This window comes from Monodon monoceros, unplaced genomic scaffold, assembly GCF_005190385.1.
Source record: "Monodon monoceros isolate NGI ecotype Baffin Bay Population unplaced genomic scaffold, NGI_Narwhal_1 Super_Scaffold_18, whole genome shotgun sequence".
NCBI lineage: Eukaryota > Metazoa > Chordata > Mammalia > Artiodactyla > Monodontidae > Monodon > Monodon monoceros.
Genome location: NW_021703774.1, coordinates 149,773,404 through 149,790,802, shown reverse-complemented (window position 1 = coordinate 149,790,802; position 17,399 = coordinate 149,773,404). Strand labels below are relative to the sequence as shown.

At 39.3% G+C, this 17,399-nt stretch overlaps 1 protein-coding gene across 1 annotated transcript in view; it reads right to left on the bottom strand.

The window, feature by feature from the left end:
- Nucleotides 1-1,516: 1,516 nt before the first annotated feature.
- The window catches only part of RHBDL2 (rhomboid like 2), a 55,229-nt gene continuing 39,346 nt past the window's right edge, over nt 1,517-17,399 (bottom strand). Inside the window, exons 5-8 of the mRNA XM_029230642.1 lie at nt 9,000-9,100; nt 7,271-7,334; nt 2,851-2,912; nt 1,517-2,083 (exon numbers count right to left, since the gene is read on the bottom strand). Coding sequence (XP_029086475.1) covers nt 1,904-2,083; nt 2,851-2,912; nt 7,271-7,334; nt 9,000-9,100 — 407 coding nt within the window. The 3' untranslated portion in view covers nt 1,517-1,903. The remainder of the gene's footprint in view (nt 2,084-2,850; nt 2,913-7,270; nt 7,335-8,999; nt 9,101-17,399) is intronic.

The following is a 17,399-nucleotide window of genomic DNA, read 5'->3' as shown; positions in this document are numbered from 1 at the left end:
TTCCCTTTCTGCTCATCCTGAGTCGAAAAAGGTCTAGGAGAATATACACCCAACTGTTGACAATGGTCATCACAAGGGAAAAGAGCAGGTTTGGGATGGAAAGGTAAAAGAGTTTCTAAGTTCTTTGTTTAACCAAGAACATAACTGTATTCTCATACTCAAATTTTAAAGAATTCTGAAACAAATCCCAGATCAGCTTTTCTCAAAATGCTAAAATACTACTTTTCTCACTATAATTAAGCATGTATCCTCCTTTCAGAATACAGCAACATGTTTAGGTGGGTTTTAAATAAAACGTGCTTATGATAAAAGAAGAAAAAATTGTATTTCCTGCGTTCAGGTGACCTAAAACTACTATTTTGGAAAAAGAATGGCCAGCAATCTGGGTTCCATACAAGAAAAGGACACAGGCATCACAGCTTTCAGATATGACATTTTACCTTTTGTAGATACCCACTCATAGAAGAACCACTAGCCACGTAAAGGATGAGAATCTTATCATAGATGAGACTCCAAAAAAAGTCCAGGTACATAGTGTGCACGAGGAAGGTAGTTCCAGGTTCCTTGGGATCCTAGACACACTATTCAAATCTTTTTGTTTTGTTTTGTTTGGCTGCGTTGAGTCTTTGTTGCTGCACATGGGCTTTCTCTAGTTGCAGCGAGTGGGACTACTCATTGCAGTGGCTTCTCGTTGCGGAGCACGGGCTCTACGCAAGCGGGCTTCAGTAGTTGCAGCACGCGGGCTCAGTAGTTGTGGCACATGGGCTTAGCTGCCCACACTATTTGAATCTTAAACTAGCAATCCAGAGAATTCTTCTATAAGGTATTTCTACCATTCTTGGTACACCGTCAGAAAGGTTTCTTCCCATACTCCCATGATACTATTTTTTTTAATAAATTTATTTATTTATTTATTTGGCTGTGTTGGGTCTTTGTTGCTGTGCGCGGGCTTTCTCTAGTTGCGGCGAGCGGGGGCTACTCTTCATTGCGCTGCGCGGGCTTCTCATTGCGGTGGCTTCTTTTGTTGCGGAGCACGGGCTCTAGGCGTGCAGGCTTCAGTAGTTGTGGCGCGTGGACTCAGTAGCTGTGGCTCGCAGGCTCTAGAGAGCAGGCTCAGTAGTTGTGGCGCACGGGCTTAGTTGCTCTGCAGCATGTGGGATCTTCCTGGACCAGGACTCGAACCCATGTCCCCTGCATTGGCAGGCGGATTCTTAACCACTGCCCCACCAGGGAAACCCCGCCATGATACAATAAACTTTTGGTATTTGGGGAACACAGCACTGATAGACCAGGAGGGCAGGAGGATATGGGCTGTCAAGTCATTACCAACCTTTAAATCCTGCCCCCTCTTAGACAAGTTACTTGATTTTTTGTAAGAGTTCCCATATCCTCCTCTCTAAGACACAGAGTAATAGCTGCCTTTCTGGGTTGCTAAAAAGATGAGCAATAATGCATACAAAGCATCCCAAACAGTGACTTATCTACTCGAACAGTGATGGAAAGTGATAATCAATAGTCTGACAGATGTGAAAAGTTTTTATTTTCAGCATAGAACATTATTTGTGGATTCTATCAAGCAATCTCTGTAGTATACCCTCCTAGGAGAGTAAGTCTCTTTTAGAGGATACATACCCTCACGCAGCACGCCTGGGAAAGAGCCAATCTTTGGTTCTCACTTCCCTTCCCTTTTCTTTCTTGCTCTTCCCCCTCATGCACAGACGAGCCCCTTCCTTAAACCCTAACTCCTTTTGTAAGCAGTCTTTGAAACTGGCGACTTCAAGGGTGTTTTGTCCTCTTTATAAAATTGTTAGCATTTGCTGGGACTTCTCTGTTTCTTCATAGAGAGTTCTCCAGTTTTTTCCCAGATGGCTCTTTTTATTAATTGGTTTTTGTTAGGGGCAAGTCAGTTCGCTGGGGATAGGAAAATGTTGAAAAACACGGCAAATAAGACGCAAGCTAAATAAGCTGCAATTGCTATCCAAAACCTTGGATCTTTCAGCAGTGCCTTATCAAAGCAGCTGAACACGGTATAACCAATGGACATCCCAGCAAATCCACCTGCAATGTGAGCTGCAAAAGACACCTTGAGAAAAAAGGGCAAAAAATGGGAATAAGTGAAGAAAATGTTAATTGCATATTTCAGCTGTTTAAGAAACAAATACCATCCCAGTCAAAGAGTCTTAAAAGTCTGAACAGCAAGGTGGTGAGACAAAAGAGACAAAAAAACTCCATGTGCACAGAGAGGAGATATTCCAAATCATGCAAAGCTAAAAAAAATATCAGTTCACTGACTCTGAGTACACAAGACAGAGCCATCATTTTTCTTTATTCTTGGTCATCATTGCGTTTAGGATGGTTCTATATAAGGCCAACCAAGAGAGTAAGAGTTGAGGTGCCATGAGGGATCTCTATAGGAGCATAATCTGATCCCACATAAATGGCATGTCTAAATTAAAAAGTACACACAGATAGTCAAAGAGAAACTACCAAATTCAAAGACCAGTTTCAATAAAACTGGAAATCTTTGTCAGTTTTCTTTTTATTGTAAATTCATCTGGACCCAAATTATTGCTGCTTTCCAGTCTGCATTTTATTCTCTGTGAAGTCCCTTCACTCCTGTTTTTTGGAATAGCTACCAGTATAGCAGGTGCAGAGAACTAGAGCCAGTTGTCAGGGCTATGAGAGAGAGAAGTGAAAAGGACAATCTAAAAGGCTGATTTCCTCAGGAATTTTCTTAACTTCCAAGTGTAAAACTGACTGTCCTAAATCTCAGAATTGTTGCCCCTATTTGGTGACACTTTTTAGCTACTGATATGATACGTAATTTAAAAAATAATAAACTGAACTCACCGGGGACCCATTTGCAGGGACAAAGAACCTTCTGTAGAGAGCAAATCCCATGTCCGACACAACTAGAAGGGAAAACAGCCCAGTGAAGCCCCACGATCTCCAAAATAGTGCGCCAGTTATTTTTGGTTCCCCTCTAGCAATGGTAGCAACGTTTATTGAGACTCTGTGCTAGGTACTGTTCTAAGAGTTTTACATGTACTAACCTGCATCATTAATCCTCACAACAACCCCATGAAATAGGTACTATCATTATCCCATTTTATAGATGTATTGATCCAACAAGTATTTATTGATTATCTCCCATGTGCCAGGCACTACTCTAGATGGTGGAGATATTGCCGTGAACAGATCAGACTGCCTCATGGAACTGAAAGTCTAGTTGGGGAAAGCAAATGAATAAGTAAAACATACAGTATTGTCAAATGTTGCTTAGTGCTATGGAGAACACACAAAGAGAAGAAGGAGAATTGGGAATGCTGGGAGTAGGGTGTGATTTTTTTTTTTTTTTTTTTTTTTTGGTACGCGGGCCTCTCACTGTTGTGGCCTCTCCCGTTGCGGAGCACAGGCTCCAGATGCACAGGCTCAGTGGCCATGGCTCATGGGCCTAGCCGCTCCATGGCATGTGGGATCTTCCCGGACCGGGGCACGAACCCGTGTCCCCTGCATCGGCAGGCGGATTCTCAACCACTGTGCCACCAGGGAAGCCCTAGGGTGTGATTTTTAACTGGAGAGTCAGGGAGGATCTCAAGGAGAATATGGCATTTGATAGAGATAAGGGAGCAAGCCATGCTGACCTTTGAAGTAAGAGTCCTCTAGGCAGAGGGAAGTGCAAAGTCCCTAAGGCAGGACCATCCACCTGGTGTGTTTGAGGAATACCAAAGCAGTTGATCTGGTCCCATAGGTGGTTTTCAAAGGATGGTTCCCTGCCCCACTGGGATCCCAGCATCACTGGGAACTTACTAGAAATGAAAATTCTCAGGCCCACCCCAGACTTACTGAACCAGAAACTCTAAAGGTAGGGCTCGGCAGTCTGTGTTTTAACAAGACCTTCGGGTGATTCTGGACTAAAGTTAGGGATAAAGTAGTAGGTGATGAGATCAAACAGAAGCAGATGCAGATCATGTAGGGCCCTTATGGACCACTGTAAGGACTTTGACTTTTATGCTTTGAAACTTTTGAGCACAGGAGTGACATGTCTGACTTATGTTTTTAAAAGATGATTCTGGCTGCTGTATAGGAAACATACTCTAAGGAAGCAAAGACAGGAGCAAGCAGACAAGCTACTTACTACTACTGCAGGAACCCAAGTGAGGAATGACGGTGGCGTTTTATACATAAAGAAACCAAAACACAGAGGTTAAGTACTTGCCCAAGGCTGCCCATCTCAGAGGGAGCAGTGGGATTTGGGAGGCTTCACTCTCACCCACCACACTACTCGCCTCTGATTGCCATCAGGAGAACAGAAGATGGGCCCAAAAAGGAAATGAGTCCACATTTTCTAATGGAACACTGAGAGCCAGAACTTAGACATTCCTCAAATAAGTCAGATCTCTGATGCTAAAAGAGCTTCCAGGTTTCTTGGCTTAGAAGAACTCTGCCCTACATGTGCACTTGGAAACATCTCCTGCAGCTGTCACATTCCACATCCATCCCCCAATTCCCTGTGCTCTACTTAGTGAATGTCCTAGGAGACAGAAAGACCTAGTCCTTGCCTTTGGGAAAACAGCATCAGGACCATGTGTTCTGGCTAGTTTCCCTTTCAATATAGTATTGACACTGAAGTCACTGGATAGAAATTGAGGTCGAGGAGAAGTACTCAATGTTAATTTAATTGTAAATGACTAATCACACAAAATGCTGGATAAATGTGGCTATATTGTTTTTTCGATCATTTGCAATTCCTAATCCAGGGTAAATAACAGAGATAGGGCTAGGAAAGTATAAGAAAACCACTGCTGGAAAACAGGGTTGACTTACTGGAAACAGTTACTTTGGTCTAGTCTTCCACAGTAGGAGACCTCCTTTCAAAAACTCTTTGTAACCCTTAGCATGTCAATTTCTCCATTCAATTTCTCTCTTGTTTTGGCCACTTCTGACTTACACCTGCCTGGCCCTTTCTGCTTCCCAGGGGAGTTTACTTCTAAGCTGCTGCAGTCTCTAAACTGAGACCTGTCTTCCCACCTGAAAAGAAGCCCTCATTCCAATAAACCAAATCACTGTCTTCAATAAAATTTGACACTCATTTTAAAGGGAGCTGCCTTTATACAGATTTTTTTGAAGGATGAAAATGTGAGATTTCCTGAACTTTTTCCGGGGAAGGTCAGTTGCTTTGTTAGAAAACAGATCCAACAAATAATGCTTAATGAAGGAAGGTCCTAGGGCCAATTGTCCTTCACAATTAGGAATAATATTTACCATTAAAAAAACCCAAAAAACTATACATTTTCCCAAGGAAACATGTTTAAAATTAAAATGTACTTGTATTTCATTAATCCGGAGTTTGTTCTAACTTCTCTCATTTACAATAGTAGGTAAACCAAGCCAAAGAACTTTTAGAAATGGCCTGTGGGGAAGGTTGATGTTAGTGTGTCCTACCTATGTTTGTAGGATATAATAAAACACATCATTCAGTGATTGTATTACTTACCTCAAGAGTGACAAAATGTTTAAAGCAACTATACCCCAATTAAAAAAAGAAAAGAAAGAATGACAGAATGTTACATAAACTATATTTGGAGATAACCCTGTGCATGAGGAAAGAGCTTTTACTCCAACTTTAAAGGGTATTAGAGTATTAAAACCTTTTCCTCACTGAGGGTTTGAGGCTTATTTTACAAAAGTCATTCATAATTACCTGAAAGAAACAGATTGACTGATGACCCAGATAAGTTGTGTAAGAATATTTTTCTGTCTAAGGACTTGTCCCTTGGTTCTGGTTGTGACTCAGACGGCTCTGCCTGCACAGCAACTCTCCTAACTCCCAGACATCCGTCCTCCTTTCTGTGCTGACTAGTTTCCCTCACTTTTTGGATTTCTTATGGAGAAAAACAGTATATATGGTATGGTATAAACTAGAAACAAGTCACTTCTTTTCTCTCGGGATGAAATATTGTTTTTACAGTTAAAGCGTTCATAAACTTAATTTAGTCTCTTTTTTGAACTCTTGATACCAATTTGCAGAATCATTTTTTCCTACTATGTGGACAGCCAAAAGCTTAGCCTGTATCAAGCGTCACTTCTGTCTTGGCCTTCAAGTCTGAGCCAACAGTCTGGCCCCAGGGTCAGCCTTCTCCCCGCACCCTCCATGCAGATACAGCTTCAGCAGGAGCAGATCCAGAAATACAAGTTACCAGCTCTGCCTTCACTCTTGTTTGCTTCTACTCTGTATGGCCTGCCACCCGTCCAAAATCCTGACTTTCAGACACGCCTAAAATTCCACCTCTTCTCCAGACTGAACATACCTCCTAAATTCTTTCAGCATGTAATTCTAGACTATCATTCCTGGAGATTTCCAAAGCCACATCAGTCATGCTCCTACTTCCCTGACCCCTCTCTTCCTTCACCTCTGCTCTCATTTTCAGTCCTCAGCCACCACTCCATGCTTATATCCTAGATCAGTTTTTTTTTTTTAATCTGAAATTGAGGAAGAAAATGGATTGTATGAATGGTTTTCAAGCTCTGCCTTTCTGACAAAATCATACACAGAATCTAATGTATGAACAAGAAAAATCCAGTATATAAAACATAAATGACAGCAGAAAGTAACACAACATTTTAAATCAACTATACTCCAATAAAAAAAATTTTTTAATAAAAAATTTTAAAAATCCAGGGGCTTCCCTGGAGCCGCAGTGGTTAAGAATCTGCCTGCCAATGCAGGGGACAGGGATTCAAGCCCTGGTCCGGGAAGATCACACACGCCGCAGAGCAACTAAGCCTATGCGCCACAACTCCTGAAGCCCACGTGCCTAGAGCCCGTGCTCCACACCAAGAGAAGCCACCACAATAAGAAGCCCGCGCACTGCAACAAAGAGTAGCCCTTGCCGCAACTAGAGGAAAGCCTGCGTGTGGCAACGAAGACCCAACGCAGCTAAAGATAAATAAATATTTTAAAATATATATATATATATTTTAATCCATAAACGACGGTATTGTGGTTGAAGTGGACGGAGTGCCTCGAGCCCTACTCTCTTGACTCCCCACAGTCCAGAAGGAAACAGAGGCACCTCTAAGAGCCACCCACCAGGGTCTGTGAAAACTCCATTCACACCTGTCTGCTTAGGGCTCTGAAGCCGAACCATTCTTTCTGACTCTAGGCTGATGGTCATCCTACTTGTTAGTGTTTGGGAAGTGTGAGAGGGTCTTCTGACGGTTGAACCCATAAAGTTGAAGGTGTGAAGTGTTCACAGAACACACTTACTTATAAGGACGGTGATGAGTAGTAGTCTGATAATTCCAAAGGCAGGAATCATGCCTCGAAAATTCTTGCAAAGAGATGAATAATAATATAAGCTATCTATTGGCAAATGAAACTTCAACTGTCCTCCCCCTTCATCTGCTTTATCATTTAAAATAAAGTGTGAGTGTCAAATGTTTGCAAAACAGAGCATCCGTGTAACAGCCCAGTTTTCAAATGTAATTTGGGAAGCACAATGCTGGTGCACTTTGGAGTGAAAATGAAACAGGATATTAAATTCCTTGACATAAAGTAGACACAATTTTATTAGCAGGAAATAATCTAAATATAAGTAACAAAAAATCAACACTTAATAAGTCATAGATAGTTAATGCATGTTGTCAAACTAAATCTGATGGAATATTTCCAAGTTTTTTGGTTAATATTCATTTGACACATCTTTACCCTCTTTCTAAGTAGGAGTTAGCAAAGACAACTAAAATTTGAGTATTACCTTTATTTTTCTAGATAATTTCAAAAAATGTTAAATGTCGGTCGGTCCAAAAACAACCCAGTTGGATTTTAGCTTTGAAAAATCTCACACCAGCTTGCAGTACCCTCGTGTGTTACTAGAGGACAGAGCAGACTCAGAAAGATACTCCCACTTCAGCCCGAGTTACCTCTCCCTTCCCTTTCAAGTTAACTCTCTTCCCAGAGAGTAGAGATGCTGAAATAGCTGTGTTTATTCTAAATCAATTATTTTCAAATTGTTGTGACCATGACCTACAGTAACAAATAATTTACATAACACACATAAATCAAATAGTACTTATCCCTATTACACGTGATGTGTACTGAAATTTTTGTTTGTAAAGGGATTTTCACAATCCCTTCAGCTGCGTTCACAACCACTGATGGGTTGCAATCCAAAGTTTGAAAAACATTTTTCTAAATGACTTCTATTTTTTGAACAGTTTTTTAATTGATTCATATTTCTTCCTCCTAGAGTATCTTTAAAGCACACCTATGTGGTCAAAGGGTTAATTTAGTCAGGATTTTAGCCTGTTTTAAAAAGTGGTTGGCATCTCACATACTATATCAGGGGCGTGTAAAATGGTATGCAACTTTGGAGGCATTTATCAATGAAAATGTAAAGCCTTCACCCAGTAAATCCACTTCTAGGAATTTACCTGCAAAAAGAATCACACAAATGCAAAAAGATAGGTGTGAAAGACCATGCCTTACAGCATTATTTTGAAATGTGAAAAGCTGTAATCACCCGAGATTTCTTTTCAATTAAGGATTAAATGTCGGGATACAGCTATATAGAGCGTGATGTGGAGTGCCTGAAAAGACTGAGCTGGATTTCTGTGTACTGCCATGAGTAGATAGGATACTTTATGTTAAGATGCAGAACAATATAAGGGTAGTTCCATTTTTGTAGCATTACTATTGGTAGAATTTTGAATACACATAGAAAATGTCTGAAAGAATGTATATCAAACTGTTAACAGATACTAAACTGGGAACTTTGACTTCCTATCTTTCAATTTTGAATTTTATTTAATATTCATTATTTTTGAGATCGGGAGAAAAAAATAAAGATAAAATATGAAAGGAAAACTCTTGTGGCCAAATGGAAGATGTGTTCTTAGTAAATATTGATAAATGAAGATGCCCTGAACCAAATACCAGTAATTGTTTAAAAAAAAAAAAATTTAAGGTCCATAGATTCCACTCCCAAAGTTCTTACCACTAGAACATTCATGAAATAGCCTCCCATCAGAGCATAGACTCCTCCTGAAGCACCCACAAGAGATTTGAGTGGGTCAAAGATGGAGCTGGCTAGAGATCCTAAAGAAATAAAACACAAAGAATCAGATATGACTATAAAAATCATGAAGGATAAATCTTTCTAATCTAAGGTAAAAGTTGGGGAAGCTTGGACAATTATATTAACAAACAACAAATTCACTTTGTCCCTTCCATACTAGAAAAGTATAGCTAGGTGGGCTAACTCCCTCAATTTTTATGAAACATTAAATGTTCAATATGAAGACAGTATAACGGTGATAAAAACACAGGCTCTGGAGCCAGAATAACCAACTGTGACTTGAGCAAGTTTCTTAACGTCTCTGTGCCTTAGTTTCCCTGTTTACAAAATGGGGGTATTAATAGAACTTACCTCAATGGGTTGTCAGGAGAAGTAAATGACTTTATATGTGCATCATGCTTAGAACACTCTGTGACATGTATTTTATACTTGTTAGCCATTGTTTCAAAATATCCTACATGTTCAGCCAAAACTATCAAAATACCTGAGACATTCCAACATTTTATTATCTAAAGGCTAGCTTTCTCATGGAGTCAAGATGTGGTCTCAGAATCCTTCTTAACATACTATTCAGTCACATTCACCAGGCAAGATGAAACCTATTGCTAACCCAATCTTATATTGCCTGAACCAAAACAAGACTTTAGAACCACCTTATGAAACTCTGAGGTGTTCTCTCTGTACTGCTTAGTTCTATTCCTCATTCTCTTGCCTTCAAGGCCCTCCTTCATTCCTTAGGATACAACACAATACAATACCTACTTTATGCAAAAAAGACTAAGTGTCTGACCTTAGGAATCTTACAAATGGATGAGCAAACGGTTATCATAAAATGCAGAATATAACAACTACTATGATTTTTTTAATGTAATAAATTTGCTATGGGAGCATTTAGGGAAGAACGACTTTCTCAGCAGAGAGGCGGAAGCCCTGCTACTCTGAGAGGAGGGAGACAGCATTTTGATTAAACTCTGAAGACCCTTTAAGATTGGACAGGGAAAACAAGGGGGAAGAAGGTCAGGACTTGGGGATCTGGAATAGCAAAGACATAGAAACAAAGTTATATGGATGACTGAAGATCAGTGAGAAGTCGTCCATTAGGATTAAAGCAGTGGTTTTCAAATGTTAACCTACAAACTAGGGCTGGGGTGGTTGTGTCTTAATCATGAAAAATTTATTTTTAAAATACAGATGTCCACTTCTGGCCACAGTGAAGTGCCAAGGATAAAATTTTTCCTCCTGCTTGAAACAGCTGAAAGTAGTGCACAAAATACACGAAACAATGGTCTTCAAGATACTGGACATCAGATAACAAAGGACAGTGAATCCTGGGAAACAAGAAATAAATATGATGAGTTGACTAATTGCCCAGCTTACTGCCTTGAGAGAGACTGTAGGCTACAGTGCATGAAGGGGGAACCTAGGCAGATCACAGTAAACTTTAAGTTGATGAGATAGAGTCTAGAGTCTAGGTCCATATAGATCCAGGCAGCTAGAGGTCAGACTGCTTCCAAGTAACTTAACTGAGTTACAGAACAAATCTAAGGAATGTTTATAGGAATATAATAATATCCACCATCCAAAGATAAAATGTCTAGCATCCAGAAAAAAATTGTCAGACATGCAAAGAAACAGGAAAGTATGACCCATAATGAAGAGAAAAAAATCAATTAAAACCTAACAAAACTGGGAATTCCCTAGAGGTCCAGTGGTTAGAACTCCAAGCTCTCACTGCTGAGGGCCTGGGTTCAATCCCTGGTTGGGGAACTAAGACCCCACAAGCCATGTGGCACAGCCAGAAAACAAAAAACAAAAACAAACAGACAAAAAAACCTACCAAAACTGAAAGAAGAGTTACCATAGATGATCCAGCAATCCCATTCCTAGGCAAATATCTGGAGAAAACTATAACTTGAAAACATACATGCACTGCAATGTTCACTGCAGCACTAGTTACAATAGCCAAGACATGGAAGCACCTAAATGCCCATCGACAGAGGAACGGATAAAGAAGATGAGGTTAAAAAAAAAAAAAAAAAAGAAGTGGTATACATACACAGTGGAATAGCACTCAGCCATAAAAAAAGAATGAAAACAATGCCATTTGCAGCAACATGGACGGACATAGAGATTATCATACTACGTGAAGTAAGCTAGACAGAAAGACAAATATAATATGACATCACCTATATGTGGAATCTTTTTTTTTTAACATCTTTATTGGAGTATAATTGCTTTACAATGGTGTGTTAGTTTCTCCTTTATATGGAATCTTTAAAAAATGATACAAATGAACTTATTTTCAATAGAGAAATAGACGCACAGGCATAGAAAACAAATTTATGGTTATTAAAAGGGAGGGGGAGGGATAAATTAGGAGTTTGAGATTAACATACACACACTATTATATATAAAATAGATAACCAACAAGGACCTACTGTATAGCACAGGGAAATATACTCAATATCTAGTAGTAACCTATAAGGGAAAAGAATCTGGAAAATATATATATATATATATATATATGTATATATCTGAATCACTTTGCTGTAAACCTGAAACTAACACAATATTGTAAATCAACTATACTTCAATTAAAAAAAAAAAAACCTACCAAAACTGACACAGGTGTAAGATTTAGCAAGTAAGGGCGATAAATAATTATTACAACTATATTCTCTATGTTCAAAAGTTAAATAGCACTATATAAGAAATGAAACAGGCTCAAATCAAACTTCTAAAGATGAAAACTACAATGTCTAAAATGAAAACATAAACTTGTTCAGTTGATTGGCTGATTAGACATTGCAGAAGAATAGATTAGTGAACATGAAGACATGGCAATAAAACTATCCAAAATAAAACACACAGAGAAGGATATTTTTTAAAATGCACACAGCATTAATGAGCTATAGGTCAATTTCAAGCAGTCTTCTGATATGTATAATAATAAATACATAATTGGAGTCCCCAGAAAAGAGGAATGAAAGCAGATACAGAAAAAAATACTTGAAGAAATTACGGCCAAAGTTTTTCCAAAGTTTTATGAAAACTATAAACCCACAGATCCACGAACCTCAACAAATCCCAGACACAAGAGACGTGAAGAAAAGCACACCAAGGCATAACAAAATCACATTCTCAAAACAGTTAAAATGCTTAAAAGCATCCAGAACAAAAAGACACGCTTCATACTGAGAAACAAAGGTAAGAATGACAACAGATTTCTCATTGGAAACAATGCAAATGAGAAAACAACATTTTAAAGTACTGAAAGAAAAATACTGTCAAGCTATAATTCCAAACCTAATAAAATATATTACAACAATGAAGGCAAAATAAAGACTTTTTTTTCAGACATACAGAGGCTGAAAGTATTAATGACTAACAGACCCATGCTAAAAGAAATGTTAAAGGAAATCCTCAGGAAGACAAAAAAAAAGGATATCAGATGGAAATATGGAGCTACACAAAGGAATGAAGAGCATTAGAAATGGTAAGGATGTGGGCAAATATACAAGATTTTGCTATTATTTAAATCTCTTTAGAAGTTCATTGTTTAACAGTTAAACTATTAGACTAACTACTAGGAATAATAAGGGAACTTATCAAGGCTGGAGGATACAAGATCAATATACAAAAAATGAACTGCATTTCTATGTAATAGCAATGAAAAATCAGAAGTAGAAATTTTAAAAATAGTACCATTTACAGTACATCAAAAATATGAAATATAGAAATAGATCTGACCCCAAAAATGTGCAAGACCTAAACACTGAAAACAAAAAAGATGTTGAAAGGAATTTTGAAAGACCTAAATAATTAGAAATCTATACCTTGTTCATGGGTTGGAAGACTCCGATATTGTTAAAATGTCAATTCTCCCCAAGTTGATCTAAAGATTCATTGCAATCCAAATCAAAATCCCAGTAGACTTTTTTGTAGAAATTGACAAACTGATTCTAAAGTTCACATGGAAATGCAAAGGACCTAGAATAACCAAACCAACTTTGAAAAAGAGCAGAGTTGGAGCACTGACACATCCCAATTTCAAGACTTAATAGAAAACTACAGTAATCAAGACAGTATGGTATTGGTGTAAAGATATACAAATATATGAGGGAAACACAACAGAAAGTCCAGAAATAAACCCACATATATATGGACAATTGATTCTGACAAGATGCAAAGGCAATTCAGTAAAGAAAGGATTGTCTTCTCAGCCAATGATGCTGGAAAAGTTAGACATTTACATTCAAAAAAGTGACACTTCAATCCATACCTTGCACCATGTATAAAAATGGATCGTATACCTAGATGTAAAGCCTAAGATTATAAAACTTCTAGAACAAAACACAGAGAAAATCTTTGTGACCTTGGGCTAGGCAAAATTTCTTAAATATGACACTAAAAGCATAATTCCTAAAATTTAAAAACTGATAAATTATACTTAATCAAAATTCAAAAATTTGACTCTTCAGAAGATACTGTTAAGAGAATGAAAAGACAAGCATCAAACTAGAAGGCAATATTTGTAAGTCACATGTGTGATAAAGAACTTTTAATAGGGACTTCCCTGGTGGCACAGTGGCTAAGAATCCACCTGACAATGCAGGGGACAAGGGTTCAGGAAGATCCCACATGCTGCAAAGCAATTAAGCCCGTGTGCCACAACTACTAAGCCTGTGCTCTAGAGCCCATGAGCCCACGTGCCACAACTACTGAAGCCCACGTACTCTAGGGCCTGCATGACACAACTACTGAGCCCGCATGCTGCAACTACTGAAGACCAAGTGCCTAGAGCCCATGCTCTGCAAGAAGAGAAGCTACCACAATGAGAAGCCCATGTACTGCAATGAAGAGTATCCCCCTGCTCGCCGCAACTAGAGAAAGCCCACATGCAGCAATGAAGACCCAACGCAGCCAAAAATAAAAAAGAAATTGTAATAATAATACATAATATACAATAAGGAATGTAAAGGAATGCAATTCAATTTTTTTTATTTGGTTGCGCTGGGTCTTAGTTGCAGCAGGCAGGCTCCTTAGTTGCAGCATGTGGGCTTCCTTAGCTGTGGCATGCAAACCCTTAGTTGCGGCATGCATGTGGGACCTAATTCTCTGACCAGGGATCGAACCCAGGCCCCCTGCATTGGGAGTGCAGAGTCTTAACCACTGCACCACCAGGAAGTCCCCGTAATTCAATTTTTAAATGGGCAAAAGATTTAAACAGATACTTTACTGAAGAAGATATATGGATAGCAACTGAGCACATTAAAAGATGTTCACCATCATTCTCATTAGGAAATGCAAATTTAAACCCAATGACATACCTTTATATACCCAACAGATTGGCTAAAATTAAAAGACTGACCATACCAAGTGTTGATGAGTATATGGAGGAACTGGAACTTATGGTGGGGATGTAAAATGGTACCACTTTGTTACCATGCAACCTAGTAATTCCACTCATAGGTATATACACAAGAGATCCACACAAAAACTTGTACACAAATGTTTATAGCAGTATTATTCATAATAGCCAAAAAGTGAAAACAACCCAAATGTCCACCAAATGGTGAATGGATAAAGAAAATGTGGTATATCCATACAATGGAATGTATCCAGCAATAAAAAGGAATGAAGTACTTATACATGTTCCAACATGGATGAAGGATGAAAACATTATGCTAAGTGGAAAGAAGAGTCAAAAAAGATCACACTTTATGATTCCATTTATACGAAATATGCGGAATGGGTAAACCTAAAGAGACAGAAAGTAGATTAGTGGTTGTCTAAGGCTGGGGAAGGGATTTGGGGTGAGGAGTGGGGAGTGACTGCTAATGGGCACAGGGTTTCTTTGGGGCACAAAAATATTCTACATTTAGATTGTGATAAAGGGTGCATAACCCTGTAAATTAATTTAAAAACATTGAATTATACAGTTTAAATGGGTGAACTGTACGGTATATGAATTATATCACAGTAAAGCTATTTTAAAAGTTTGGTAGTTTCTTAAAAGTTAAATGTAACCCCATGATAGAATCCAGCCATTCTATTCCTAGGTATTTACCTAAGAGAACTGAAAACATTTGTCCACATGAAGACTGTACACCAGTGTTCATAGTAGCTTCATCTGTAATAGCCCCAAACTGGAAACAACCCAAATGTCCATCAACAGGAGAATGGATAAACAAATTGCTGTATATTCCCACCATGAAATACTACTCAGCAACAAAAAGGAATCAACTATTCATACACACAACAACATAGACAAACCTCAGAACAATTATGCTGAATAACAGAAGTGACAAAAAAAAAAAAAGAATACTCCATGATTCCATTTATATAAAATTCTAGAAAATACAGCTGAACTTATGATAATCAGTGGTTGCCAGGGGAAGGTGAGGGAAGGACAGGGAGAGGCAGGAAGGTGAGATTCCAACAGGTTACCGGAAAATGTGGCGGGGAGTAACAATCACTACCTTGACTGTGGTGATAGTTTCATGGTTATATACACATATCAAAACATCAGCAGTTATTATATGTCAATTATACCTCACTAAACAGAAAAACAAAAGAACACAGATCCTAGGGCCAATTCTGATTCAGTAGATCTGGGTGGGATCTGAATAACTTTAGTTGTAACAAGCTCTCCAGGTGCTTCTGACCGTCAGTCAGGTTGGGGGACCCTGAGCGGAGTGCAGGCCGGCACTCCTCAATCTTTACTAATTACGTGTGGATTTGTTCAAATGCAAGTTAGTAGGTCTGGTGTGGCTCAAAATTCTGCATTTTAACAAGGTCCCAGTTGATACCAATACTGCTAATTCAAGACCACACTTTGCCAGGAGCAAGGGCAGGGAAACTAAAATGATGTTACACATGAAGGAATCTGGGAAAAAAGCAAAGCAATGGGAGAAATGGATGAAAGGGGTCAAAAGGTAAAAATAAAGTATTACTGCTTCCCTCATTTAAAAAAAAAAAAAAGCAAAGCAAGAAAGACACTGAGCAGGAAGAAACTTCCAGAGGTGATAGATATGTTTGCAGCATAGAATGTGGTGATGAGTTCACGGGTGTATACTTATGTCCAAATGCATCAAGTTGTATACATTAAATATGTACAAAATTTTGTATGTCAATCACACCTCAAAAGTGATTTTAGAAAAGTTTTACCTCGTCTCCCTCTAACCTCTTCATATATAATTTCTTTTTTTAAAACATAATAAAGAAGTTTATTCTTCCTTAAAAAAGAAGAAGGAGAAGGAGGAGAAGAAAAGAATGAAAGGCAGTGGGGCCAGACAGTGGAGGGTAACGCAGAGCAATCTTGGACATTTCAGCTTTCTATCGGCCACTGTAAATGTTTTAGCAAGGGTGTAATATGATCTAATCTGTGTTTGAGGAAGGTGACAAGCAGCAGCGTGAAGGAGAGACTCGCATGGCAAAGAGATGCCTGCCAAAAGTTATTGCAAACATGGGCAGAGGAGGTGAACAGGTTATTCACGTTCTCTCCTCTCTCTCTACTCTGAAACTGGGGCAAAGCTGATTCCACAGGCTGAAATCAAGCTGTGGGAGAAGCAGGTATAGGAGCTGGAGCCAGGAAATACGGGTGTGTGCAGGGACAGAAGGAGGAGGTGGCAGAACAGGATCCACAGAGGTAGGAGGGAGGTAGGATGGGGAGCTGCATCGCTAAGCCTGGCCAAGCCCATCTCTTTACCGTGTCTCATGATGGTTTCCTGCTCTCTGTCCCCCCTGCTCTGGGAAGCAGGCACAGTTGTGATGGGTAAGATTTTGAGCACCACCATGGGTCGGATGGTGTGTCCCACCCCCCCTCAAATATGTTCAACTCCTAACCCCCCAGCACCTCGGAATGTGACCTTATGTAGAAATAGGATTGTTGCAGATGTGACTGGTTAAGACAAGGTCATATTGGAGTATGGTGGGCCCCTAAACCAACATGACTGTGTCCTTATAAGAGGAGGAGACAGGGACACATGAAGGGAGAACGCCATATGACAATGGAAGCAGAGGTTGAAATGCTGCAGCTGCAAGGCAAGGAGCCCCAAAGACTGATGGCCACCACCAGAAGCTGGGCAGAGGCAAGGACAGGTTCTCCCACATAGGTTCCGGAGGGAGTATGGCCCTTGACACCTGGATTCAGACTTCTAGCCTCCAGAACTGTGAGACAATGCAGTTCTACTGTTTTAAGCCATCCAGTCTGTGGCAGCCCTAGGAAAGTGATACAACTACCCACTGCACTATAGGTAAATTCACTTACAAATGACATGTATATGTACCACTGCAGTATAGGTATATTCACTTATA